The sequence below is a fragment of the Triplophysa dalaica genome, chromosome 4 (genome assembly GCF_015846415.1).
Source record: "Triplophysa dalaica isolate WHDGS20190420 chromosome 4, ASM1584641v1, whole genome shotgun sequence".
In the NCBI taxonomy this organism is placed as follows: domain Eukaryota; kingdom Metazoa; phylum Chordata; class Actinopteri; order Cypriniformes; family Nemacheilidae; genus Triplophysa; species Triplophysa dalaica.
The window spans coordinates 28,217,240-28,244,258 of NC_079545.1; the positions used below are offsets into that span (position 1 = coordinate 28,217,240).

Consider the following 27,019-nt stretch of genomic DNA (forward strand, 5'->3'; position numbering starts at 1 on the left):
GATGAGGTGTCTTCTTTCCTAAATGTCCAGATAATGTTGGAAACATGTCAAATGAACCCTTGGCACACGCTGTCCCCAAAGATGCAGTTTAACTTTGAATGCAGATACTTTAACTGCCAACTTAAACACTGTTGTCATTTTCCCCTGAAGGGACAAATTGAGTTCATTTAACAGGTTGAAGATGTCACACAGGTATTCAAGTTTATCTATACATTCGTAGTCACTAAAGTTTGCTGCCAGAGGGGACTTTCTTTTTGAAAGAAATATCTGGATATGTTCTCTTAACTCGTAAACTCGCGCCAAAGATCTCACTCTGGAAAGCCACCTGACTTCCGTTTGTAACAGAAGGCGTTTGTGTTCTGCTTCCATTTCTTCGCAAAGCTGTTTGAAAAGACGGGAGTTGAGGGCATTTGCTTTAATTATTTTAACAACGTCGCTCAGCACAGAGTGTAGTTCTGATGACATTTTACGGCTAGCCAGCATTTCCCGATTTATGACACAGTGTGTAGGTTCACATTCAGGAGCAAATTCTTTAACCCGGTAGTGAGGCCAGTCATACAGGCAGCTCCGTCTGTGCATATTCCAAAGCAAAATGACCTCAAGTTTCCCTGATATGTAGTCATTCAAAGACTTGAACATTTCTGCTCCAGTTGTGTTGGTTGGTAAAGAGTGCACACACAATATGTCTCTGTGCACATCGTCTTGAAATATATGTCGCACAAAAACAAGTAGTATTGCCTTGTTGTCAACATCGGACGATTCGGCGACTTGCAGTGCATACCACAGTGACTCCTTAATCCTTTCTAACAATTGATCTTCGATGTCATCAATTGTCCTTGTGACAGTGGTAACTGAAAGAGGAATCTGGCATATTTTGTTAGCTGCAGTTTCGCCAAACATCTCACGACAAATGTCTTTGGCAGCTGGCAAAATCAATTCCTCCCCATTAGTGAAAGGCTTTACAGCTTTAGCGATACGATCCGCCACCAAGTATGATGCTCTCAAGTGCAGCTACGTTTGTCGACACAGTGGCTTTCATTAGTTGCTGTTGCCCTATTTGTTCGAAGTAATCAAAGGGTTTGTTTTTCAGTGCTGGGTGCTTAGTTTGAAGATGTCGAAGCAATTTTGAGGATTCATTGACTCATTCGCTAATTTATCTCCACATATTACACACATAGGGCTCGGAGCTTGTGAGCTGCCGGTTGCGACGAACCCATAATTTAGATATGAATTGTCATATTTTCGGCTAAAGGGGGCTTTCATTTCCCCCTTTTTCTCGTAAGTAACGTTAGCGGTCTCTGAATCACCATCACTTGGTCTTTTCTTACCTCCTCCACTAATGAAGCTCTCGAGCGATGTTTGTTTGGCACTCATCTTAATTCTGGCTGAGCATGGAAAGTGTAATCTTTGCTGCAAAAACGCGCCCTCTTTGTACATGTGATGTGAACGGTCGCTCTTAAAGGGCCAACGCATAATTAAAATATACAGTGGTGTACATGAATGTTTTGCACATTCTTGCGACTCATCAACGGCTCTGTCACTGCCCGGTACTGGGTCGCGACCCAGGGGTTAGGGACCTCTGTACCTATACATATTACTTGGGTATGTGCAATCCCCTGGGATCGAACCCACAACCTTGCAGCGCTCTTACCACTGAGCTACAGGAAAGCCTATTTTATATGATAAATATAAACATTAATTATATTAACAGTTTGTTTTCTACATTTTAAAATGTTGAGAGGTAACAACTTGAGTTATGATTAAACATTAAAGAGTTTCTTCACACATATAGCTCAGTGTAAGAGAAGATTTTCTATTTATTTTTGTAAGTAGCCTAATTGTAAACGCAGATACATATACACGTATTATACATTTCCTTTAACACATTAAAATATAAAATCATGTTGAAGGTAGTCAGAATTGAAGCATCAGAATGACTGAACTTGCCCCATCGCCTTCACGCAGATGCTTTTGTGCATTCTTTAAAAAAGGCTTCCAATTGAGCAATTTTTATAATTCATTAACTATATTTGTTGAGCAATAAAATAGTTTTTTGGTGAATGTGTTTTGCAGTTTAAATGTCAATGAAATGTGACAACTCCATCAGTCGACCTATGAATTCACCAGAGTAACAGTTCTTTAAATAGACAGTGTGATAAATCAAATCTTGAATCTTGTTAATGGTAAAGTGATACATTTAAAGTGGTGATAGAGCAGCTTCTAAATTCAGTTTACTAATGTAACAAATGCAGCTTTACAACAAGTGTTATCCATCATTTTGATTTATTTGATTTTGATTTGATTTATTTGATTTATACAACCATAAGCCCTATAGTTGCATTTGTGTTATTTGTGTGTTATTTCATAGTTGTGATGAGTTGATGAGTACTGTCATCCTGACAAATGGCAATAAAGAGATGATCTTTTGAATGTACAGTGTTCAGTATATGGGGGAGAGCGAGGCACAACCTAGTGCTTCTTGTTTTTTGCTCAAAACATATTTGTGCTCGATTCTACACAAGCGTGCACATATTGTTTCCAAAATATACATTCCAAAAATGTTCAGATATCTCAGACTGAGGGACGGAAGACAGACCATAATTGAGTAATTCACCTTTATTTATGCAGTTTGGATACATGATGACAGTGTTAAGAGTTAAAACAAGTAAGATGTGACATCACATGTAATCCATGACATCATTGTGTAAAAAGAAAGAATCTTGTGAAAGTTTAAGAGGGTGTTAAAGGATCTCCTTCTTCTTTAGGATATTGACATACACCAAGCGTCAGTACCCCTCCCTCATACGGCAGAGCTTGAAACACCTTCACAAGTACGAACACAGAACCTCCTACATGTACCTGACACACACACACAGAGAGAGAGAGAGAGAGATAGATAGAGAGAGAGAGATAGATAGAGAGAGAGAGAGAGAGAGAGATTTCATACATCATTGTGTTTTTTGAATGTTTAAGGATCATAATGATATTGGAGATGATGGAAAGGAAAGTGTTTTTTAATCTCGGGTTTAAAACAGGTGTGTAACAAAGTTTTAAATTAATTAAAGTGTTTTCATGTTGGAGTAAGAAAATCTTTAATGCCTTTTTTGGCAAATGGTAGACACAAACAAGTTAAAAACAATTCTTAAACATGACATACAATAATAATATTCATCATTATTTAAATGGTCATAAAACATGTAATAGTAGATCATTTAAGTTGTAAGGAATGTTATTAAATATAAAAGACTCACTTTGATTATGTAGTTCATTCCGGCAACAACTTGTGAGATGAAGCGTTTGGCAGTGAATTCTTCAAAAATCTTACCGACTTTAATTTCTACATGTGGCTTCACCTAAAAACATACATTATACTTTATATACTGTATATATATATATATTTACTATTTCAAAGAGAGCAAGATTCCAGAGCAAATGCAAAAACTGTTTAGAAATATAAAGTTGTGTTTCCTCCAATTTTGTCCCCAAAAATGTGCTGAATGTCCATAAATTTGAGTGATTTACTTCGGTTCATTGAAATCGAAATATTTCTCCTAAATGCAATAAACACATATAAGCCCATAAGTGTCTCACCATATCACAGATCTTCTGGATCTCTGGATGTCCCTGGACATCTTGTTCCCTACTCCATCCTCCACATGTTTCATCCATGACTGTAATGTTCTGCTGATGATCAGGTCTGATCTGAACTCTCATCACTCACACTTCTGCTCTGTTTATATAGTCCAGATCCTTTCATCTCAACATGTCACGTGATCAGAAAAAAAGATTCTCAGTCTCTAACGGCTTATTTGTGTTGAAATCACATTTAACAGGAATTTTGTTTTCCGGTGACCTGAATATTCATCGTTCAGGTTTATTACACACTACACTGTAAAAAAAATCCTGTAAAATTTACAGTAAACTACTGGCAGCAGGGTTGCCAGCCAGTTACTGTAAATTGTACAGCCACAGTACTGTAATTTAATTTACAGCCATTTACTGTAATTGCAGAATACAGGAAAAACTGTAATTTTGAATAGTAACAGTATAATGCTGTATTTTTTACAGCAAATTGCTTGATTTTAATTTACTTCATTTAGAAGAAATACATAAACCACTGTATATCCAGTATGTTTTGCATACTGGATATACAGTGTTTATTTTTTTTTAATTGATACAAAAATACATTACAGACAAATTGTGTACGTTGTTGTACATGAAATAATTTTATTCAGTAACAACTTCATAGTATCCAACATGGCTCTTTAAACATTCATGTTTAAACAACACGTTAACCAACATTACCATCATGAAACAACATTGCAAAACAAGGCCCAAGTGAGTCTGTAAAACGGTCCACATCTTGATCCATCAGAGCACAACAAGTAGCTGGAACTATGGAAACGAAACAAGAGAATAATGTTAGATATTCAATTTATAGTCAGAGAAAAACAGAGGACAACATATACAGTCAGAGAATAATAAAATGATGTAATTCAATGATGAGATCTGTGTGTGTGTGTGTGTGTGTGTGTGTGTGTGTGTGTGTGTATGCGTGTGTGTGTGCCTGTGTGTGTGTGTGTGTGTGTGTGTGTGCTTCTTACTTTTCATCGATTACACTGAATATTCATCATTGTGTTTAGAAGAGCGGCGACATGTGGGTTCACTGCAACCTGTTTCTTCTGTATCCTGGCATTTTAGATGACGCTTCTTGTTCCACTCTCTGGATTAATATCTACAAAGAGTCAGGAAAAACTAAATGTTATATATTAAATGTGCAAAATATATTATATTAAAACACATGAATTAAATCATCAGCTTGCTAGTGTTAAATAGGGGAGACTTCTAAATAATTTGCCCCAAAAAAATGCATCTCTCGTTGAGAAATATTGTTTTAAAGGTCTTAACAGGTATATAACATAAACATATCTATAAAAAGCAGGTAAGGAAGTTGTTCAATTAATACCTTTCATTGGACTCCAAGTACATGCTGCCCCATCCTGGTACTCAAGCCTGAATATGTAACATGCTATGAACAGAGTGGTAAGGCCAGACATGAAGCTGTGCTGAGCACCGTCACACACAACCTAACCTTCAGTAGTCAGCATCCAGTGGCCTGCATAGCAAAGTGTGTCCTAAAACAAACAATTATACATGTGACAATAGTAATAGTTAATAGTGACTATACAATTATCTTTAAGCATTTTACATTTAAACTACATTTTAGTATAAGTGACTCTACAAACAAACTCTAAGCAAATTAAACAGAGTAACTTACACTTAAAACCGTACTTATACAGAAATGTAATCCAACTAACGTTAGGGATGTCACGGTCAAGAAATTGTCACACTAGTATTTTGTAACGGGTCTCACTCCCACCCTCCAACGGTCCTATCTGGGAGACAGTCCTGCTCTAACGATGAGGGTGTCGCTAACGTCTTTTGCTCAAGCTCTCATCTGGCCTCCGATACATAAACTGTATATCTAGATGGTTACGTACATTAATCACTTTACCGGGATATCTTCCGTGAACATCGACTTACCTCAAGCTATGGTGACTCATTTTAATTTGGGCGCTCGATTTAACGGATGACTGCATTTGCAAATTTGAATTACAACACAAAATAATCACGAGCGAGTGTGGTATCCCAACTGTCGAAGCATGTAACTTTTACCGAGTCTACGGCGGGCGCGATGTTCAACATTAAAAAAACAACCGTCAACTTACTAATACAATGAACTGTAGCTCGTCACATACGCCTTCACTCCTGGTGTGAACAAAAACTCTAAATAACATGAACAACTTCTGTCCTCAGGTGCTATAGCGACGGAGAATGTTTGAAATCTTACCGCGACGGCGCTGCTGAAACCCCGCAAGACTCCTTCGGTCCCCGCGGATGGAGGTTGAATCCGGGGTTACCAATATGAAACGCGAATTTAGATACCTCTATATAACGTTACCACTATGATAGTTACCAAATATGGAAAAAAAATACGTAATAAATTACTTACCACAGGTGTGAATCATTCATTTTTAGCACTACCCCAATCTCGACTGTTGAAGATCATCCCGCCATTGTAGATTTGAAATTTACAGCAATATTCTGTACATTGAGTTAATCCGTCACGTGACTCCAGAATGCATTGCACTTTACAGCAATATTCTGTATTATTTAAAATACAGTCAGCTTCTGTAAAATAACGCTGTAGTTTTTACAGCAATTCGTTACAGTGTACCCGTAACCCTCCCACACAGTCAACAAAAAGTTGGTTCAACTTTGAAAAATAAGTGAAAGAACGACCTGGTGGCCTTCAAATTTTGAAAGAAATTCAACTTAAAGAGTTTAGTCAACGCAACAAGAAATTAACTAATATTGTTCAGGTGAAGTAACTCAAAACCAGGTTATATTTTTTACCCTTTTTTAAGATGAACCAACAAAAGCACCAAATATTTCTAATATCTCAAACCTGATGATGTTATTACATTAAAACAAAACTAAAAGGATCAGATTTATAATCCTATCAAATACTGATGACTGTCTTATTTATACGTTTTAGTATATACATTAAGAAAGAATTTCATGTTCATGTGTACAGTAAGGGATGCGCATAAGTGTAATTAAAAATTCCTTCATTTCATGTGTATCAAAATAAACTAAATGATGTTTCCTGTAGCTCAGTGAGCCCGACATTTGCCAGCATGACAGTTTTGGGACATTTCTGTGATTCACTGTTACTTTACTGTCCTAATGTATCACATCAATGTAAAATTGTAATAACTTTCAGAAGTGAAACATCAGGTCATCAGTTTTGCCCACCGGTTTAAACAGTGTATTAAAGGTAAAGAGTTTATAGATAACTAAAGGAAAATATACAGCTTTATTTACTGCAAAAACAAAACAAAATGTGTGTTAGGTGTGTGTGATCAGAAGAGAGCGACAGAACTGTGTGGTGAGACATTATAGGTGTACTATTTATTTTATGCACCTGAGAAATAATAATTAATAATACTTTATACTTAATAACACACGGCATTAACAAGACACTAAAACCAATTCGTACAGTAAATGTAATTCTGTAAAAGTTTTTCTTTATCTTTGTGGACCTTGTTCAATACAACATTGCTTTCTGGACCTGTTTAACCGAGTTGAATATAGAGGACATTTTTACATTGCGTGTTACAAACTGTGTGAATAACATGACAAGACTGTGATTTATCATAGATAAACATGAGAAACTATAGTCCTGAACACACATGATCATCAACGCCCACAGGCTCTTTATTTTATTGACAGAACAAGTTCACATGTCAGTTCATTGAGTCATTTCAACAGTTGGTTTCTGAGGAAATCTGCTGGAATCTGATGATTTCAACATTCTCTCTCACGTTCACACACATACAGTGACTACATGTAACATTTGATCTCTTTAACAGTCATTTTAAATACATGTCAAGCACTGTTGTGTCAATGCTTTAATGAAACAATCTTTTAGCTTGTTAACCTACAAAATCCAAGCAAAGTCAAAGTCAAAAGTCAAAGTTTCTGTCAACCAGTCACTCAAACAGAGACTTTTATGGCCTGTCAACCCTGATGACAGTTATATTTTATGACTGTTGTTGGGATATCCTCTGACCCCAACCCTTCCTTCAGTGGGTCTAAATACCTACACCCCCTCAGTCCCTTATCAAAAAAGGAGTGTATTCATCTTATTTGCTGTTACTATATGCTATTTGTGAAAGTTGTTTTTAAATAGAGTGAGATAATATAGATGTTGTATGTTTGTTTTTCTTCTATGAGTGTTATTTCCTTGATTTATGGCTTTTGTCAAGCAAATGAGCTAATTGAGACTTGAGGTTTTCTCAAAGTGTGACTGTCTGCCTACTATCCCAGGCAAGTCAATTGACCTGTCAATCAAAGTATGCTGGGGTTCTTTATGATCTGTCAGTCTTGTTTGGCAGTTTATATTTTATGACTTTTGTTGTACGCCTATCCCTATCGACATGCCCTGCCATGTTCTTCCTGGTCATGGAGGAATGGGGGATTGTTTTTTGTTAGCTCCTCTAAGGGGTGTCTTTCTGACAATGGTCAGAAAGGTCAGAATGGTCTTAAGACATTGACCCCCCAAGAAAGGTTGGTGGTTTCCATCCTGACTGTTTTCTGGATATGTCTGTCTACAATCTGGTGTCAAAATCAAAAAAGAGTCTTTTTGATATTTTTGCCATATAACAAAATCACTCAGGGAACTGAGGTTACATACGTAACCAAGACGTTCCCTTTCTGTCGGTCTCTCGGCGTTGTGTCGAGAACGACAGTCATCACCATGCGCCTGCGCCTGCTCTCCTCGGAACTCGACTCTTAAGCCAGTGTTGCAGCGGTCTCATGTGCATCAACCCGAGGTGTATTACCCCGCGAGGACGCCATGTGTCCCAGGAGCCTCTGAATTGTTTCAGGGGGACCGCTGTCTGCCTGAAATGTTCCAGGCAGTTCAACACCGGCTGTGCGCGTACTGCGGACAGTTGCGCCGACATGGTGACAGAGTTGAGTTCCATACCGAGAAAGAGGATGCTCTGCACTGGGGAGAGCTTGCCCTTCTCTCGGTTGACCTGGAGTCCCAATCGATCTAGGTGCAGGAGCACCAGGTCCCTCTGTGTACATAACAGAGTGTGCCAAGATAGGCCAGTCGTTGAGCTAGTTTAGTACCCGCACACCTACCTCCCCTCAGGGAGAAAGGGTGGCTTCCACGATCTTTGTGAAGACCCGTGGAGACAGGGACAGACCGAAAGAGAGGACTCCTTCAGGTGGATTGCCACGAACCAATCCGGACACCTGATGGATGTCAGAACGCGCCTCTGCGTGAGCATCCTGAACGGCAGCTTGTGAAGTTGCTTTGTTCAGTGTACGCAGACCTATGGGAAGCAACCCGCCGTCTTTCTTGGGAACGATGAAGTGCGGGTTGTAACCCACTGAACATCTTGGTTGTGAGGGACGAACTCGATGCCTGTTTTGCCAGAAGGGTGGTGACCTCTACACGAAGTATGTAGGCATCCCTGCCTCTGACAGAGGGAGAGATGATGCCCCGAAACGTGGGAGAATCTCTGGCGAACTGGATCTAGTAACCAAGACGGACCGTCCTCATTAGCCACCGAGACAGTGTGGGCAGCTCTCAAGCTCCCAGGGATTGTGACAGGTGGGACCAAGGGGACAGTCTGCTTCACCATTCCCACGGAGGGTCATACATTTTTGCAGTAAATAAAGCTGTATATTTTCCTTTAGTAATCTATAAACTCTGTACCCTTTAATACACTGTTTAAACCGGTGGGCAAAACTAATGACCAGATGTATTGTACACTAAATCATTTCCGTTGTAATGTTTTTGTACAGTTTTTTTCACAGTTACACCGTTGCGAAACAGCTTTCAGAAGACACACCATCTGTTTACAGCAATTCTACTCCGATAGAATTGTGAGGAACCATGAACATTTCGAAATATTTAAAACCCCTCAAGCGATAATAATTATGTCAAACACTGTTGATGGTAACCGCCCAAAAAAATTAAGTGTACAGACATTCTAATTTACAGCAACGGTCAATGAGGAAAATCTTAGTACCGCTTTAAATTATGGCCGGCAATTTACCGCGTAATAAAACAGGATTTACAGAGTAACTAATTGTAACAATAATGCACCTCTAGTACTTATCTGTATATAAAGGGGAACAATATGTAAAGTTCGGGAAATAAAGGTGTGGTACGTTTGGAGCTGTGGTTAAGTGGGCAGGGGGAGGAACCAGGTAGAGATTTAAGAGCTTTATGATATACTGTCTATATACTGTCTATGTCTTATCTATTTTTAAGTGTAAATGTTTTTTGAAGATCACGGATGTTAAATTGTTGAATTAATTCACAAATAGAATGTGTTAGGTTTGTGTGATCAGAAGAGAGCGACAGAATTGTGTGGTGAGACATTATTGGTGTACTTTTTCTTTTATCCACTGGAGAATTAATACTTAATAATACTTGAAACTTAATAAAACACAACATTGACAAGACACTAAAAACAATTTGTCCAGTATGTGTAAAGCTGTAAAAGTTTTTCTTTATCTTTGTGGACCTTGTTCAATACAACATTGTTTTCTGGAACTGTTGAACATATAGAGGACATTCTTACATTGCGTGTTACATACTGTGTGAATAACATGACAAGACTGTGATTTATCATAGATAAACATGAGAAACTATTGTCCTAAACACACATGATCATCAACGCCCACAGGCTCTTTATTTTATTGACAGAACAAGTTCACATGTCAGTTCATTGAATCATTTCAACAGTTGGTTTCTGAAGAAATCTGCTGGAATCTGATGATTTCAACATTCTCTCTCACGTTCACACAAATACAGTGACTACATGTAACATTTGATCTTACATTGGACACTTTTGTGTCGTTACTTTAATAAAGACAATCCTTTAGCTTCTTACAAAATCCAAGCGCTTAAAAATTCAGTTCTGTTAGTCAGAAAATCTACAATCCAATTGCAGATGGATGTTCTGATTCCAAGCTGGCTGAGTTTGGAGATCAGCTTGGAGGGGATTACAGTATTAAATGCAGAACTGAAATCTATGAACAGCATTCTCACATGTGTGTTTTGACTGTCCAGGTGGGTGAGGGCAGAGTGAAGAGCCGTTGAGATGGCGTCCTCTGTTGACCTATTGCGGCGATAGGCAAATTGAAATGGGTCTAGTGTAGTAGGGATTTTAAGTGGGATGCAACCTGCCTCTCAAAGCCCTTGGCAATGATGGGGGTGAGTGCAACAGGTCGGAAGTCTTTAGGGACCAAGGCAATGGAGTGTTTTGTTACTGGTACGATGGTGGAGGTTTTGAAGATAGTGGGGACAGTTGTTTGGGCCAGGGACAGATTGAAGATGTCTGTGAAAACCTCAGCCAGCTGGTCCGCACAGGCTTTGAGCACACAACCAGGTATTCCATCAGGACCAGCTGCCTTCTGTGCATTCACCTTGCGCAGAGTAGAGTAAACATCTGATGTGGAGAGCATCACTAGGTTGATGCTCAGCTTTGAGTGAGATCTCCACTTCTGGTCGATGCGAGTGATCCGCTTGTCCGCAGTGATCTCAGTAGCTCCGGCGGGAGTTCGCTGAAGTCAAAAGGATGATCTAAAACTATGTTGGAACACCGTTTGTTGATGCAAAATTGACTGTTTACTTTAGCTGTAGTTCGCATAACTGAATCGCACGAACACGAATGAAATAACCAGGTAAATTAACACTATTTTCCGAAATCTGGTAAGACGCTGAGCCTCGCGATGTGTTCAAGCCGCATATGTTTGTACAGTAAAAAATCCATTGTGTCTATTGAATGTCCCCAGAAAACATGGCGACTATTACGCCTATGGACTGTCCCCATGGAGATAGTTAACCAGACATGTGTGAGTGTGTGTGTGTGTGTGTGTGTGTGAGTGAGTGTGTGTGTGTGTGTGTGTGTGCGTGTGTGTGTGTTCGTGTGTGTGTGTGCGTGTGTGTTATTAAGAAACGCCTTTAGGCTGCATAGTCATTGATCTTTTCTCAACAAACACTGCAAAACTCCTCGATCCGAGCTTTAAATCTGTGTTTATTCACACACAGAGCTATTGTAGATTAAATCAATTCCGTTGTAATGTTTTTCTACAGTTCTTTTCACAGTTCCACCGTTGCAAAGCAGCTTTACAGAAGATACAATGTACAGTATACTCACCATCTATTTACAGCAATTCAAATCCGATAGAATTGGGAGGAACCGGGAACATTTCTAAATATTTAAAACCCCTGAAGGGATAATAATTATATCATTCACTGTTGTTGGTAATCCCCCACAAAACTCAAGTGTACAGACATTATAATTTTCAGCAACGGTCAATGAGGAAAATCTTGGTAAAGCTTTAGATTATGGCCGGCAACTTGCCATGTAATAAAACAGGATTTACAGAGTAACTAATTGTAACAATAATGCACCTCTAGTACTTATCTGTATATAAAGGGGAGCAATATGTAAAGTTCGGGAAATGAAGGTGTGGTACGTTTGGAGCTGTGGTTAAGTGGGCAGGGGGAGGAACCAGGTGGAGATTTAAGAGCTACCTATAAGGTCTTAAGTAAGTTAAGGACTTGTCTTTGTATGAACTAAAAAGAGCCCTAATTCATGTAAAAGAAACTTCGACTGGAGATGATAAGATTGGCTATGGAATGTAAGGAAAATGATCAGATGTAGCACTTGTAAATATATTACAATTGGATAATAAAATATGGAAAGTAGGCGAAGTGCCTAAATCATGGAAACATTCTGTAAGTGTTCCTAAAGTAAATCCAGGTAAAGACAGATCAGAGGCGACCAGCTGCAGACCAATAGCATTGACCTCAAACATGTGTAAGATTATGGAAAGATTGATTGTACATAGACTTACATATGAGGTAGAAAGCAAAGGCCTTTTTACACCTTGCCAGAGTGGTTTACGAAAGCGCAGAACAATGGATTCTATACTGTGTCTAGAATCAGAGATTAGGAAAGAACAAATTATCAAAGAGTCTGTAAGAGTTTTATTAGATTTGGAAAAAGCCTAAAATATGCTTTGAAAGGTAGGGCTACTGATTACAATTAAAAACATGGGTATCTCAGGAAGGATGTACAATTGGGTGTTAAACTTTATATTTGATCGTACAATTCAGGTGAGAGTGTGAACGTCATACTCCAGGATCTCTGCAGTTTGAAATGGAACACCACTAGGGAGTGTTTGTGGCCCCCTTCTATTTTATATAATGATCAATGATATGTTCAGTGAGGTGGAAAAAGGAATTGGGAGGTCAATATATGCAGACGATGTTGCACTTTGGAAAAGAGGCAAACATATAACATATACAGTTAATAAAGTTCAGCAGGCATTACATAAAGTTGAAGAGTCAGTATCAGGATCAGTAGTGGGGCTTTCGAATGTCTTTGTAAAAAACACAGGTTATGTGTTTCATAAGAAGAGAAAAATTCTCATTAGGTCATATCTTAACTTAAAATGAATTCCAATAATTAAATTCCTTGGACCTCCACAACCTTAAATAAAGGTTGGAATGTAAAAAACATCCATGCGTGCAATGAATCTGTGGACAGCTGAAGTTGTGAGTTTGAAGGATCCATTTGAGGTATTAACTCGATATTTCATTGTCTAGATATCGTAGATGTGTTCATCATTTGTGACCCTGGACAACAAACGGTTTATTTTCGAAATTTACATTTTTACATAATCTGAAAGCTGAATAAATAAGATTTCTATTAATATAAGAGTTGTTAGAATAGGACAATATCTGACTCAGATACAACTGTTTAAACTCTGGAATCTGAGAGTGCAAAAATATGAAATATTGAGAAAATGGCCTTTGAAGTTGTTGATCATAGGCACTGTGACAGGCCATATACTCACAAAATAACGTTTTCATATATTTACGGAAGGAAATGTACAAAATATCTTCATGGAACATGATCTTTACTTAATATCCAACTGATTTTTGGCATAAAAGAAAAATCTATAATTTTGACCAATACAATGTATTTTTGTCTTTTATTAAAAATGTTCCTGTGCTACTGAAGACTGGTTTTGTGATCCAGGGTCAGATATAAATAAGTAACACATAATACAGAACAGAGAGACAGACGGGCAGATAATAAAACAGATTGGAAGACTGATTGTTGTCAATGCCTTAAATCTGAAAACATTATCTAGCTTCAAACTATTTATGTTTTTCTGTTACTTACCTTAGGGTTCTTTTAGTTATGTGGGTTAAAGTGATTTAAAGTTTACATTTGGATGATAATGGTCTCTTTATCCGTGTTTGACACTAACTATAATCAGATATGAGTGATCTGGTAGTGAGTGAGTCATAAGTGATGATAGAGCGGCCTCTAGCGGTCATGATGGATATAGACGCTAAAAATAAACAGACACGTGACTGTCCTCTAACGCCATTGACCTCCCAGCTGCACCTTTTCTGAGAGTTTGACAAGATCATTTTGGCTCCCCCTTTTTGTGGTTCATTAATATTTAATGAAAACATAACAATATAACAGTAGCCTATGTTAAACATACTTTTTCTGAAACCTTATAATAAAACTTTTTTTGAAAAATTACTAAGACGATAACATACATTATAACGCAAAGACATTAAAGATCTTTAGATTTTCCTCTCACTTTAAAACATTTTTAGTTTGTGGTTCGTATTTTATGAAAACACAACATCATTAAATTAAATCAAAGACAAACTCACTTGCACTGAAATAATAAATTATTTTTATTAAGAAAGTTATTTTGCGCTCTTGTCTCTCTCTCTGTCATCCTGTCAATCATCGCACTGTTTGGATGTAATCATAGAGTTCATTCACAAAAATAGATTTATTCTATAAGCGACAGAGATATGTGGAGGTAAACCGATAAAACCGTTAATATATCATATAATGACATGAACTACCTCTCAGGCAAGGTTAAATAGCTTAAACAGAGATGAAATGATAGAGCAATATTTATCCACTTGGACATTGTTGCCCTCGTTTTACTTGTAAATGAACTTGTTTTTCAATGTTTTCTTCTGTACTGCGCCTCGGGACGTTTCTTCGCTCAATCTATTTGGTCACGTGCAGTGTTGGGTAAGTTACTCTGAAAAAGTAATTAATTACTAGATGCTAATTACATATCCAATAGTGTAATTAGATTACTGTACAAACTACTCTCTCCAAAAATTATTTAATTACTTTCTATGTCCTAAATCAACCATGATTAGAATTGATTCAAGGATAGGCATGAAATGGCTCTTCTAATTCATTCAAATAAATAATAAATACAGTAACTTCATAAATTATTCTTATTAACTGACCAATACAAATGTGCAACGCATACATTAAGTCATAAATTTTAATGTTAGCCTTAAAATTTTGATGTCGTTTCCACTATTGAATATATTACTCAGTATTTAGTTCAATTACATCAGAAGTTACTAATTAAATTACAGAAAAAATTGGAGTAATCCCTTACTTTATCTTTTCAAAGGAAAAGTAATTAAATTACAGTAACTAATTACTTTGTAACTATAGTGACACCCAACACTGGTCATGTGACGGTCACATAGAGCTGTCACGGTTCAAATGGCAAGACAGGGCAGGAGAACCCAATTGCAGGCAGACAGAGGCAGGGCGAGATGGTAGGGGTTACAAGGATTTATTATAACAAAGACTAAACACTACAAAAAGGCAAAACAAAACAAACAATGGGGAAAGACTAAAAACAGAAACAAGAACACGGACTAACTAAACTAAGAAAACAAACACTGGGAACAAACGCTAAACTAAGACTTACTAGACACAGGGTAGGAACAAGGAACAAGGAACAAGGAACAAGGAACAAGGAACAAGGAACAAGGAACAAGGAACAAGGAACAAGGAACACATATACAAGAACAGCTACAACAAAGCATAACAGCTACAATGCAGGAGCACAGGACAATGAAACATGTGGACTCTTTATAGGGAAAAGAACACAGGATAATTAAATAGGGACCAGGTGACACGGATCAAACACTAAGGGGAAGCTAATTAACACAAACTAGGAAACAGGAGGGTAGGAACGATGACGCGACTCGGGGAGAGTATGGAAAGCCACAAGGTCAAAAACATCTCTCCCCACATGAAACGTCTTGGTTACGTATGTAACCTCAGTTCCCTGATGGAGGGAACGAGACGTTGTGTCGAGAACGACAGATGGGGTTCGCCCTTGAGAACCAATCAACTCTGACTACTATAGAAAAGGCGAATGAATTTGGCGAATGAAATTTGCATGCTGGGCTCCGCCCCCGGATATCCGGTATAAAAGGAAGCCAGCGTGCAGCATTCATTTACCTTTTGTTCTGAAGAGTTTGAGACCTCTCACGATTGCAGCAGAATACGATACGTGTTTGTGGCATAAGGGACACAACGTCTCGTTCCCTCCATCAGGGAACTGAGGTTACATACGTAACCAAGACGTTCCCTTTCTGTCGGTCTCTCGACGTTGTGTCGAGAACGACAGATGGGGTTATCTATGGAAAACGCCACAAACGCTGTATCGCGTCACAATCTCAGCAAAGCGACGGTAACAAGCCTGGGCGTGTAAGCTCAAAGCTTTCGTGAAATTTGTAACCTTCCAGTGTGGTGGTCGGGGGGTTCCAGAGCTTTCCGGAGAAAGATGGGTACAGCCCTGACCGGTACCTATCACGGACGGGGACTTAGCTCTCTACAGGCGAGAGGCCGTCCGGCTCGGTTTACACCGGGAAAAGCGCAACTCTTAATCAGAGAAGCGCTGCAGAGGCCACCTCCTACCCGTGGGGAGGAATATGGTGGGGATATATGTATGGTCTCGTCCTTGGAGGAGAACGCATGGAACGTGCGGACTGGATAGTTAACCGCGAGGTGGAGGTCCACATGGGGAAGCTCATGGGTTACCAAGTGTGGGAACCATTGTCATGAGGGTATGGCAGACAGCCCTCGGTGGGGGTGTTACTGCGTCTGATAGCACAGGTCCGGTAGAACTATGTGTGATAGGTCATAAGGTATCCCGGCCTAAGGGGGAAGGCTGCTCTGCCCAGCCAACCCCCAGGAGGTGCTTGCTTAGTGATGGATGGAATGACTGTTCTTAACCAGAGTCTGGGTAAGAAGGAAGGTTGGTGAGGTACCAATTTTCTTAGCCATGTGTTTGGGTAAGAAGAAAAGGGTAGATAGCACACTGACCCAACCTCTTGGGAGGGTGGGAAGGTGCTTTCCGGGCTTACGCCCCCCCGGATGCCAGTCCTACATGTCGCCACGCAGGACGTGGGCTGACACCGGGTTTACGCGAAGGCTGTTAACCTTTGCGAAGGTGTTTGGGCGTAGCCCAACCCGCAGCTCTACAGATGTCTGCTAGAGAGGCGCTTCTCCCAATGCCTAGGAGGTGGCTAGACTCCGTGTGGAGAGACCCCTCACTGCCAAAGGGCATGGGAGATTCTGAGATCGGAATGTCGTCGTAACGGCATCCACGACCCAGTGCGCCAGCCTCTGCTTGGAGACAGCCTTCCCCTTCTGCTGTCCTCCAATACAGACAAGGAGCCTGGGTCTCAGGAAAACGTGAGATTTACCAGGGCCGAATTTAAGGCGATCCGAGGGCCCGGCTTTGGTGACGAGGCAGGAATCGTCCCGTACCGATTGATCAGAGCCGTGGCTGTGAAGGTTCGGGCCCGATGTTGTTCTCCTAGGAGTATTCCCGTCAGTGTCCCTTCTCGTGAGAAGTTTGCTGACAGGGTGGAGGTTTCCCCCTCGACTTCTGCTTCCGGGGTGCCGCCTGTGGGGGCACAGGAACCGGAATCGATGTCGAAGGGGTCCTGGATTGCAGGGAAGCAGACGTCACGCGGGATCTCGGAGGCCTTTTGGCGGCAGAGTCGCGGTGAGAAAAATGTGGTTAATTGCCACTGTCTGCTTAACCGTCAAAAAACTGCTGAGCGCAGTCCTCGCCGATGTTTACCAACAACCCACCCTGCGAGATGAGTGCTTCAAGAAAGCAGACTACCTTGGTGTCACTCTTCTGCACATGGTATAGCCGGGGGTGTCTCTCCTGGACCACTACCGTGGACATCGTCCGACCCAGGGCCTGTGCAGCCGCCTTAGTCGCCCGTAGAGCGCTGTCAGCGGCGGCACGGAAATCCTGCATTATACCCAGGTCGGCCCTACCCTCGTGGGGCTCTCTCAACGCCCTGGCCTGGTGGACCTGCAGGCTGGCCATGGCGAAGAGAGAGGAGGCAGCCTTGGCTGCCCCACCATCGAGGGAAGTAAGGGAGGTGGAGCTGGTTTTCACTGGAGCGGTCCGTGAGTGGAGCGCTCCAAGTTTTACACAGCTCCTCATGCACCTCCGGAACCCGGGGTTAGCATGAATGACATCATTTCTGCTTCCTCCTAACTCGACCGCTGGGGGTGGAGCTCGGATTCATCAGAGTCGGATGTCAGTCTCCCTCCGATGCTGCGAGCGACATCTCATCTACTCACACATCGTTCCGGATGTGTGTGCGTGAGAATCCGGACGGTATGCCACCGCCGGTTGGGGAACGTTCAGAAGAGCGAATCTGGGTGCGATCGGCCCGTGAGCACTTGGCTGGCAGGTTTACGTTCGCAGAGTTCCCCATATCACTAACGCTGCTAACGTGGGTGGTCATCGGGGCCGTAGCCACAGATGTCACAGCCCGGGTAGCAGACGAAATGGTGGCTGGTTCCCGTAGGAAGACAGCCACCGGTGACCGCAACTTTTGAATGACAATCTGCCCGCAGTGCGCGCAGATGTGTCAATGAACACTCCTTCAGTATGCTGGACGCCTACACACCTAATGCAGCGATCGTGTCAATCCCCTGCCGCACCCAAGAGAACAGCGAGACATGTCGTTCTTGATGTGTGTGCGTGAGAATCCGGACTGTATGCCACCGCCGGTTGGGGAACGTTCAGAAAAGCGAATCGTGGTGCGATCGGCCCGTGAGCAGTCAGCTGGCGGGTTTACGTTCGCAGAGTTCCCCATATCACTAACGCTGCTAACGTGGGTGGTCATCTGTGGCTACGGCCCCGATGTCACAGCCCAGGTAGCAGACGAAATGGTGGCTGGTTCCCGTAGGAAGACAGCCACCTGTGACCGCAACTTCTGAATGACAACGAACGCTGCTTCAGTGTGCTGGACGCCCACACACCTAATGCAACGATCGTGTCCATTCCCTGCCGCACCAAAGAGAACTGCCTTGCTGGAGAATGCTCAGTTAGTCCTGAAAAGGACTTTTAGATAAAATCTCACACACCTCGGAACTGCCGAGACGCCCAGGGGAAGGTCGCTGCAGGTAGGGACGATCCGCTGCTACACGTCGTAGATCCGGCAATTTAAAAGAAGAAGAAGAATTCATAGAATTCGTTCTGTTCGTAGTCATGAGCGAAGGCTCTGAAGAACAAAAGGTAAATGAATGCTGCACGCCGGCTTCGCTTTATACCGGATATCCGGGGGCGGAGCCCGGCATGCAAATTTCATTCGCCAAATTTCATTGGCCTTTTCTATAGTAGTCAGAGTTGATTGGTTCTCAAGGGAACAAAGGATTCTGTATGATTCCACCTCTAAACCAAGAAATACCTAACAAGGAGAGGTGAAACCATGACAGAGAGCGATTGACATAATAACTTGGTAAAATATATTTGTTGAGTTCGTTTAAAATGCTAGACAAAAATTGTAAACATTGTAAACGTTTTATATAGTTGTTGTACATAATTCAAAAATATTTTTTGATAATATTTTGGCACAGTGGCGCCCCCCTTGTGCGGCGCATATCCTGAATACCGCACAGCATCTATTCATACACTTTTATTGAATACTATTAGTTTATGTGGTTCTTAAATTTTGTCCAAATTATTTTAATGAAAAGTGCATTTATATATATATATATATATATCAAAACAGAAAATATAACATTCGATTTATTTGGAAAACTTGATCGTATAAATTAAATTAATTTATGAGAAATGCTGATATGATACTTCATAAAGATTCTACATGTCTTGTCGATTGTTATGAAAATAAACGCGCGTCTGTTTAGTTTGTAACATGATGTCACGCAGCGTTACACACAGAAGAGTTCACGCGCTGTCCATCACGTCACATCACGTCACATACTGAGATGATCTGCACGATGCCGGAATTTACACGATGAAACAACTCGTTTATAAATTATAATCTGAAAACTGAAGCGGACTGTTCATCAACTCAAACATTCTGCGTCGTATTGTCGCCTTTAAAAGCATCAGTGAGACTTTCTTATGAAATCAAGTCTCTGTGTCTGGAGCGATCGAATCTTAAGAGAAGTGATCGACTGAACAAAAGTCTCTCTGAGGATCAACTCTGTCATAATGTGTGAAGATGATGGAGACAATCAGAGATGAACTCAGGTCAGTGTCATCAAAACATCTTTAACAAAGTCTATATTAATGTAGGAAATAGATCAATATTTTTAAATTCATGGTGTGCTTTACAGATAAAAAGTTAAAGTTCTGGCAATAAATAAATAAATGAATTAGATATACATATCAAAATATATTACATATATACCGTTAAAAACAAGCAAAGACAAAAACCTGTCTGAAATCTTACATTTAATGGAAAAATCTGGATAGTCTTTAAAAGGTTGTAGTGCACATTGCATTAAAATAACTTAGAAGAGAAGTCATTCACGTTCTCTAAAGTGTTTTTATGTTCAATGACACAGGTTTGGCTGATGAGCAGAGAGGAAGATGAAGATGTGTGATTATATGATGAAGATCTGTGATGTGAGGATGAAGATCTTGATGTGATAATGAAGATCGGAGTCGTGATGCTGCTGATGTTCAGTTGTGTGTTTTCTGCGCCGCTGAACAAAACACACTCTTGTCCTTCAGAAGCACACAATCAGTGTTCACAAACATCAGATCTCACCTCTCACATCTCACAGAGATCATCTCAACATCATCTGCTCCAGTCTCACGCAAACAAACATCTGGACGGAACACAACACTCTGGTCAGTCCAAAAAAGAGTTTTAATAGTAAGAGTCAAGCAGCTCACACAGCTACAAATCATCATTTTTATAATGTCAAAAGCATGAATATTTAGTCTGATATTCATCAACTTTCAATGTTGAAGGTTTAAAAAACGGCCAAAGCACTTTTTGTCCTCCCTTTCCAAAGTTTGCAAGTCTTTAGCTCAAGAATTATAAATGATATCGCGTTTAACGCTCTTGTTATTCGCAGGAAAAGTTTGTTGCTTTTTGCGTGAGTGACGCGCGTCGTGCTGGGTTCACACCAAACGCGAACAATCGCGTTCCGAGCTCGTTAATACTCGCGTGAAAAGTTCGTTTCCCTCACGCGATCTGAACAAATAGTTGTATGTTATTTACTCGCACAAAACGCTGAATTCGCGTTTGTTGTGAACTCTGTGTCAGACAGTTTCAAATTGTAGGTGAAAATGGTCGTTTTGACGTATATGCCGCTGTCTTATTTTTTCAGCTGATGACTTTTTCATTTTTTTATTTCACGTGGATGTACACAATTTATACAAAATAAAAGCCCCCCGACACACACTCATACAGGTGTGCTGAAGCTTTTCTGGGGGGCCACACCTGATCGGGTTGTAAAGTTTCAGGTGTCTCATTGTGTGTGGGTGGGATGCAGCTGTCACGTGAAACTCTTTTATATCTGATCACCTGAACAAGAGACTGTAGTGTAGCTGAATCATGTCAACTGTATCAAGTTATCAAGTGTCTCTGATCAGCCGCTCTTAACACACCCATCAAAACTCTTCTGCTGTCCAAACACGACGTACATTAAAGAGATCGTGTCATGTTTTCATTGAACATTTTCCCAGAGGTCCAGGTACAGTAGTATAATGTTAGTCCAAACTTGAGACCTCTTTAAAATACCTTTCTGATGTACTGAAGGTTCTTTGTAGTGAACAAAAAAGGTTTAACAAACTCTTATATGCTCTTCTTGTAAGTGGCTTTGGGGAATAAAGCGTCTGACAGACGAATAAATGAAGAGTTTAGTTTCAAAACGGGTTAACTCAGTTTTAAAAAAAATAATAAAAAGTCATGTTTTTTATTGTGCATTCCAATTAATATCAATTAAATTGCAGTTTGTTTGTTTTGGCCAATAACACCTAAAAAACAAGATAACATAAAAAAAGCATGTTTTAGATTTCTCATTTTAAAAACCAAACTTGACGTAGGACTTTTTTATTTTTGACATGATATGAGAGTGCAGAAACATGGATTATTTTTGTTCCAGACATTGTTTTCAGACAGAAGAGATCTGTGCGAGGGAGAGGTGTTGTGCGTAAGACGGACAGGAGGAATCGTGGAGGAGCGTCTGGATGTGCGCTCAGGCGGGTTCAGTTGAGAGTGTCTGATCTGGGTTTGGGTTTTAAGAGTCCAGAAGAGTTTGTGTACACTTACTGCAGCGGCGTGTGTGTAAACTCTCTCACAAACTACGACAAGATCCTCACCAGCCTCAAACCCCTTCTGATCAAGTCCCCTCCAACCGCCTGCTGTCGACCTATCGAATACGACGATGACCTGTCGTTTCTGGATGACAATCTGATATATCACACAATGGAGAAACACTCGGCACGGACATGTGGCTGCGTGTAGTGTTTCTCAAACATGAAGCCTCCAGATGACCTATACGCTCTTAAAAAGGACGTGTTCATATTAACACACTCTTTGCGTTATGCTATTTAACACATGTTATTTTGTGTAAAGTAAAGGGACAGCAAATACAAAACCAGCATTAAAATAAGCAACAATGGAAAAGCAACATATTTCTTTAAGTTCTTGCTTACACAATGTTTTGCTATTCCAGGCTCTCGAATACTGTGTATAAATTGTGAGGGTTTGTGTCGTGAACAAGAGGGGACATTAAAGACCCAGTGAAATAAAAAAGGACAATTCTTATATTTTCACGAAATAATTCATTGTTTATTGTACATAGTCTATCAATGTGTCAGAAACGGAAGTAACATTGATCGCAACTTCCAGTTCAGAGGGATCTAAAGGAAAAAAGGTTTATTACACCTCCTGCAGATCTGGACTTTGAACTTCACTATGGTGGTGAGTGAGTGAGTGAGTGAGAGAGTGAGAGAGAGAGTGTGTGAGTGCTTTCCTGTAGCTCAGTGGTAAGAGCATTGCGTTAACAACGCAAGGTTGTGGGTTCGATCCCAGGAGATTGCAAATACCTATGTAAAATGTATAGGATAAAGCAATGCATGTCGCTTTGGATAAAAGCATCTGCCAAATGCCTAAATGTAAAAGAGATTGAGTGAGTGATCAAAAACTAAGTGCCACGTTGACAAGATCCAGCTTCAATGGACACACACTCACTATAGAGATGGGCAGACACAGGACCAGAGACTGTGTCCACACTGTCATCTCAACACAACTCCACTTCCTAACAGAACACACAAAATACACAGATATATACATTGTTCTATGGAAAGATCAAGTCCATACACTAGACGTCTGAAAGTCTGTCATATGATGAGAAACTGGCGTGTCTGTGAGGAGAACACAAGGACTGATGTGTGTTAGCTGCACAAAATGTTTCTGCATGTCACAAAACAAGAGAAAACAATTAATCTGCCCTGACCTGGGGCCCGTTCTTCGTACGTCGCTAACTCGGTTAGCTGGATTTGATTGTTGACGATTTGGCATGATCTTGGATTGTTTGGTTCTTCGAAGCTCATCCTGGACTTGCTGTCATAGCAACAGGTCCGTAAGCTTGAACCTGCTCGCGAGCAGGCTTACTTCATGTAAACAGGATTAGATCACGGCTTTATAAGCGGAGGTGATATGGGAAGTCTTTCGCTGACATGTCTTGTCCGTTTTTACGTCAGGAATCCGTTGCTGAAGGTACCAGAATAATTCAAAGAGCTTTTCGAATTAATCGCTTTTTGCGAGATCGACAGGATCCTTTAGCGCAGCGCGATAATCTACTGATTGAGAGATATCGTTTTTCTCTGGAGGGTTTAATCTACATTATCAACTTGTTGGAGCCACACGTTAAATGTTCGACTCGTCGCAGTCGGGCTTTAACAACTGCACAGTTTGAATAGCTTTGCGATTCTTTGCGAGTGGCACTTTCCTTTACACTATTGGAGATGCAGAATACCTGGGTAAAAATGCTGTATGTCGTGCCACTCGCAAAGTTTATCTGTCACTCAAACAGTTTTTAGGGGGCTTTGTGGTATTTCCATGCCACTTAAGACCACAGGCTGTGAAGCAGATTTTTTTTTGCCATTGCAGGTACATTATAATTGTTAATGAAGATCATGGAATCATGATCATGCCAAAAAGTAGCCTAGGACTTACAGTATTTGTTCCTCAGGCTTCCCTAATGTTATTTGTGCCATAGACTGCACACAGGTCCCCATCAAGGCCCCACCTGGCCCAAATGAAGGGGATTTTTTGAACAGAAAGGGATTTCACAGTGTAAATGTGCAAGTAAATTACTATAACAATTATTCATATTCCAGATAAGCAATAAATAAATAAAAGTAACGTAATCAAAAAGTATGCAGACTGATTTCAAATATTTTAGATGGTGTGCGACTCCATGTTCCACATCACAAATGTGGAAGCCACATGGCCTGGTTCTGTGCATGACTCCAGGATTTTCAGAGAGTCACATTTATGCACATTATTTGAACGTGGTAAGGAAAAATTATTTAAAACTCACTGTATTACATAATTTTATTCTGAGCCTAACAAAACTGCATTTTCCCAGGTGCTGACGATGGGATCCTGTTTGGCGACAGGGGCTATGCCTTCAGGCAGGCAGTACTTCATGACACCATTCCCTGGACCACAAACCCGTTACAATGCAGCTCTAGCCAGGACAAGGCCACGCATTGAAATGACCTTTGGCCAACTAAAGGAAGATTTCAGTGTCTTAAGGGTCTGAGGGTTGCACCTGGAGAGGACCCCTGTGGTGGAGGTGCAGCCTGATGATGACCTCCAGCCAGTGCACTTGGACCAATAGTGGCAGAGCTGCACAGGACAGTATTGTGGAACACGATTTTATGAATTCTTTTTTTTACACATAAACTTTCATTAAATGAATAATAGAAGACAACATGCTTAGTTCATGGAGTTTTATTTCAATGATTGTTTCTCAAGAAAAGCCAGTGATGGTCATCTTTTGCCTGCAATAAGATATATAGTTATCCAAGGGCAGCAATAGTGCTCTTTGTGAAAAATAGGGTTTAAGCAATTACTCTGAAGTTTCTTTTGAAGCAACTCAATCTCTAGTGCCAGTTTTTTCTTCTTTAAGGTGTCAAGTTCAATTTCTCCCCTTAATTTTTGTTTTTTTAAGAGCAAAATACTCAATTTTATGTTGAAGATTCTGTTTATATAGGGTACGGATATCCCCCTGTGCCATTAAAAAAAAAAAAAAAAAAACTCAACAAGCCTCATGCAACAGAAAAAGGAAAAGTAGACTGCCGACCTCTGTATATTTTTGTGCTGTAGGCCTGTCTGTAGGCGTTTCCTCCTCCTATATTGCAGTCAGAAATAATGTGTCCACACCTATAAATTAAATAAAGTTATTTGTGCACTTACAAGTAATTCCTCCAAAGGACAGTCATCTGAGAGGGTTTCTTCACTGTCCTGTGCAAAAGAAAAATGGGTTTTACAAAGTGTTGCACTTTCTTTCCTTTTGATGTAAAGTTAGAAATGTCCACTCACTGTACATATTTCAGACACCACTTTCTTGGGAACAGATAAAAGTGTTGGTTTATTATGTAAAACTACACAAAAGAGGAGAACTCAATGGCATTACAATACACAAGGAGAAAATATGATCAATATCAAATTGCAAAAAAAATGACATTAGTTATACAGCTTTCACCTTCACAAGTCAAAGAAATTAACTCAATATTTATTTGTCGAAATGACTGTACAAGCAATTTGGATTATAGACATAATTTAACGCAGCAACAAATTATTTACGAAAATTGAAATATATATGAAATTATTAAAATAAGACTATATACTGTAATTGTAAGTGATATAACCATAACATGGAACACTTACGCATTTAATTTGTCTGCTACTTTTTGCCAGCCCTCTCTCCTGGCGTTTTAATTATTTTTTCAAATTATTACTGTAAGCAAACCCTTCCAGTAATAATTCTTGCTCTGTTGCGTTGAAAAACTGAGCGCGCTCTTTTGCCATGTGAGCAGCCAATAGCAGCGTTGCTGATCATTGTTTCTACTATCGATACATATCCCCTTTTAAACAAGCGCATGAACGCGCATTTATCTCAGATAACTCAATCCAGCGATACTAATCATAAACAGCAGGTGTGTTCGAAGAACCCAATTAGCCGGATCATGATTAGCACGATGATATTATCTTGGATGTGTCATTTGATCTCGGATGTAATAAGCGACGTACGAAGAACGGGCCCCTGATGTTTACAATATATGTTCAGATAAATATTTATATGTATATGCTTTTATAAATCCTTGTTTAAACTATACTCTATTTCTGTTTTTGTACATTTACATATAATAAACACCACTTTAAATTGCACTACATGCTTCACACTCTATTTTTTTACTATAATTATTGCCCTTCTCATTTGTATACATACTTGCACTATTTGTACATATTTTGTCATGCCAATAAAGCACACTTGCCTCTTAACACAGACCGCACAACACAAAGAAACAAGACTCGTTGTCTATAAAAGGAACATGGTATTATTGGATATATAGAAATATGTTTCGCATTCAATTTACAACATTTCTGAAATAAAATATTAGGAATAAAAACTGCTTATAGACATTTAAAATTGCAGTGACACGTTTAGTTCATGTTTCACATCAATTAACACTGGAGAAGCATCACAAAGAAATCACACATCGCCGCTCACCTGTGTTTCTGTCATCAGAATAATTCATCAGATGGAGGGTTTTGTGTTCAATCACAACATTCATTCTTTCCCTCTGAATGACGGACAGAAGAAATGTTTCCATACAAGCGCACACCTGACGTTCTGTGTCCAGCACCTGTTGGCAGGTAAAACTGATGTACACTATCAGAAACACAACACTCGCATGATGTGTGTGAGGTCCACGCTCATATCACCTCAACAAATGACCAATATAATTGGCTGGGAAAATGTAAACAAAATATAAACAACATGACTTTCAGTGCATTGCATGATTATGGGATAGACACACAGGACAATATGATCTGTGGCATACTAACAAGTGTTCGGTCATCTTGCACTCTCTGAATACTGTACACACTAAAGTCTGCAGAAAATGTTTTAATGTTGAATTGAGTTTTTTCAAACTAAAAATAAAAGCTGTCGGTACGATCACTCATAACGGACACTACACCCAAAAATGGAGCTTCTGTCATCATTTGCTCACCCTCAAG

At 40.1% G+C, this 27,019-nt stretch overlaps 2 protein-coding genes and 2 long non-coding RNA genes across 5 annotated transcripts; 2 read left to right on the top strand and 2 right to left on the bottom strand.

Annotated features, from left to right (window-relative positions):
- Positions 1 to 2,707: 2,707 nt before the first annotated feature.
- LOC130418816 (cystatin-B-like) lies at positions 2,708 to 3,693 on the bottom strand. The gene is made up of 3 exons (XM_056744941.1): positions 3,592 to 3,693; positions 3,252 to 3,353; positions 2,708 to 2,859 (listed from the first exon to the last, which is right to left on the bottom strand). Exons 1-3 carry the CDS (start codon positions 3,667 to 3,669, stop codon positions 2,731 to 2,733), a joined length of 309 nt encoding a protein of 102 aa, XP_056600919.1. The 5' UTR covers positions 3,670 to 3,693; the 3' UTR covers positions 2,708 to 2,730.
- A 254-nt stretch (positions 3,694 to 3,947) lies between these two features.
- LOC130419668 (uncharacterized) lies at positions 3,948 to 6,231 on the bottom strand. Of its 2 annotated transcripts, XR_008906532.1 has the most exons (4): positions 5,279 to 6,231; positions 4,967 to 5,135; positions 4,605 to 4,735; positions 3,948 to 4,395 (listed from the first exon to the last, which is right to left on the bottom strand). It is a non-coding gene; the product is annotated as an uncharacterized LOC130419668 (long non-coding RNA). The 2 variants fall into 2 exon arrangements; XR_008906531.1 differs by having other exon boundaries at positions 4,967 to 6,231.
- A 13,509-nt stretch (positions 6,232 to 19,740) lies between these two features.
- gdnfb (glial cell derived neurotrophic factor b) lies at positions 19,741 to 22,368 on the top strand. The gene is made up of 3 exons (XM_056746936.1): positions 19,741 to 19,995; positions 20,313 to 20,601; positions 21,864 to 22,368. Exons 2-3 carry the CDS (start codon positions 20,400 to 20,402, stop codon positions 22,223 to 22,225), a joined length of 564 nt encoding a protein of 187 aa, XP_056602914.1. The 5' UTR covers positions 19,741 to 19,995; positions 20,313 to 20,399; the 3' UTR covers positions 22,226 to 22,368.
- A 721-nt stretch (positions 22,369 to 23,089) lies between these two features.
- Positions 23,090 to 24,706, top strand: LOC130419764 (uncharacterized). Its single transcript, XR_008906541.1, has 2 exons — positions 23,090 to 23,341; positions 24,357 to 24,706. It is a non-coding gene; the product is annotated as an uncharacterized LOC130419764 (long non-coding RNA).
- The last annotated feature ends 2,313 nt before the right edge of the window (positions 24,707 to 27,019 follow it).

Coding starts and splice junctions, on each gene's coding strand:
- gdnfb (XM_056746936.1), top strand. CDS start 20,400: ATGAAGATCGGAGTCGTGATGCTGCTGATGTTCAGTTGTGTGTTTTCT. Junction 20,602..21,863: donor GGACGGAACACAACACTCTG/GTCAGTCCAAAA, acceptor TTTTTGTTCCAG/ACATTGTTTTCAGACAGAAG.
- LOC130418816 (XM_056744941.1), bottom strand. CDS start 3,669: ATGGATGAAACATGTGGAGGATGGAGTAGGGAACAAGATGTCCAGGGA. Junction 3,354..3,591: donor TCCAGAAGATCTGTGATATG/GTGAGACACTTA, acceptor GTATGTTTTTAG/GTGAAGCCACATGTAGAAAT. Junction 2,860..3,251: donor GAATGAACTACATAATCAAA/GTGAGTCTTTTA, acceptor TGTGTGTGTCAG/GTACATGTAGGAGGTTCTGT.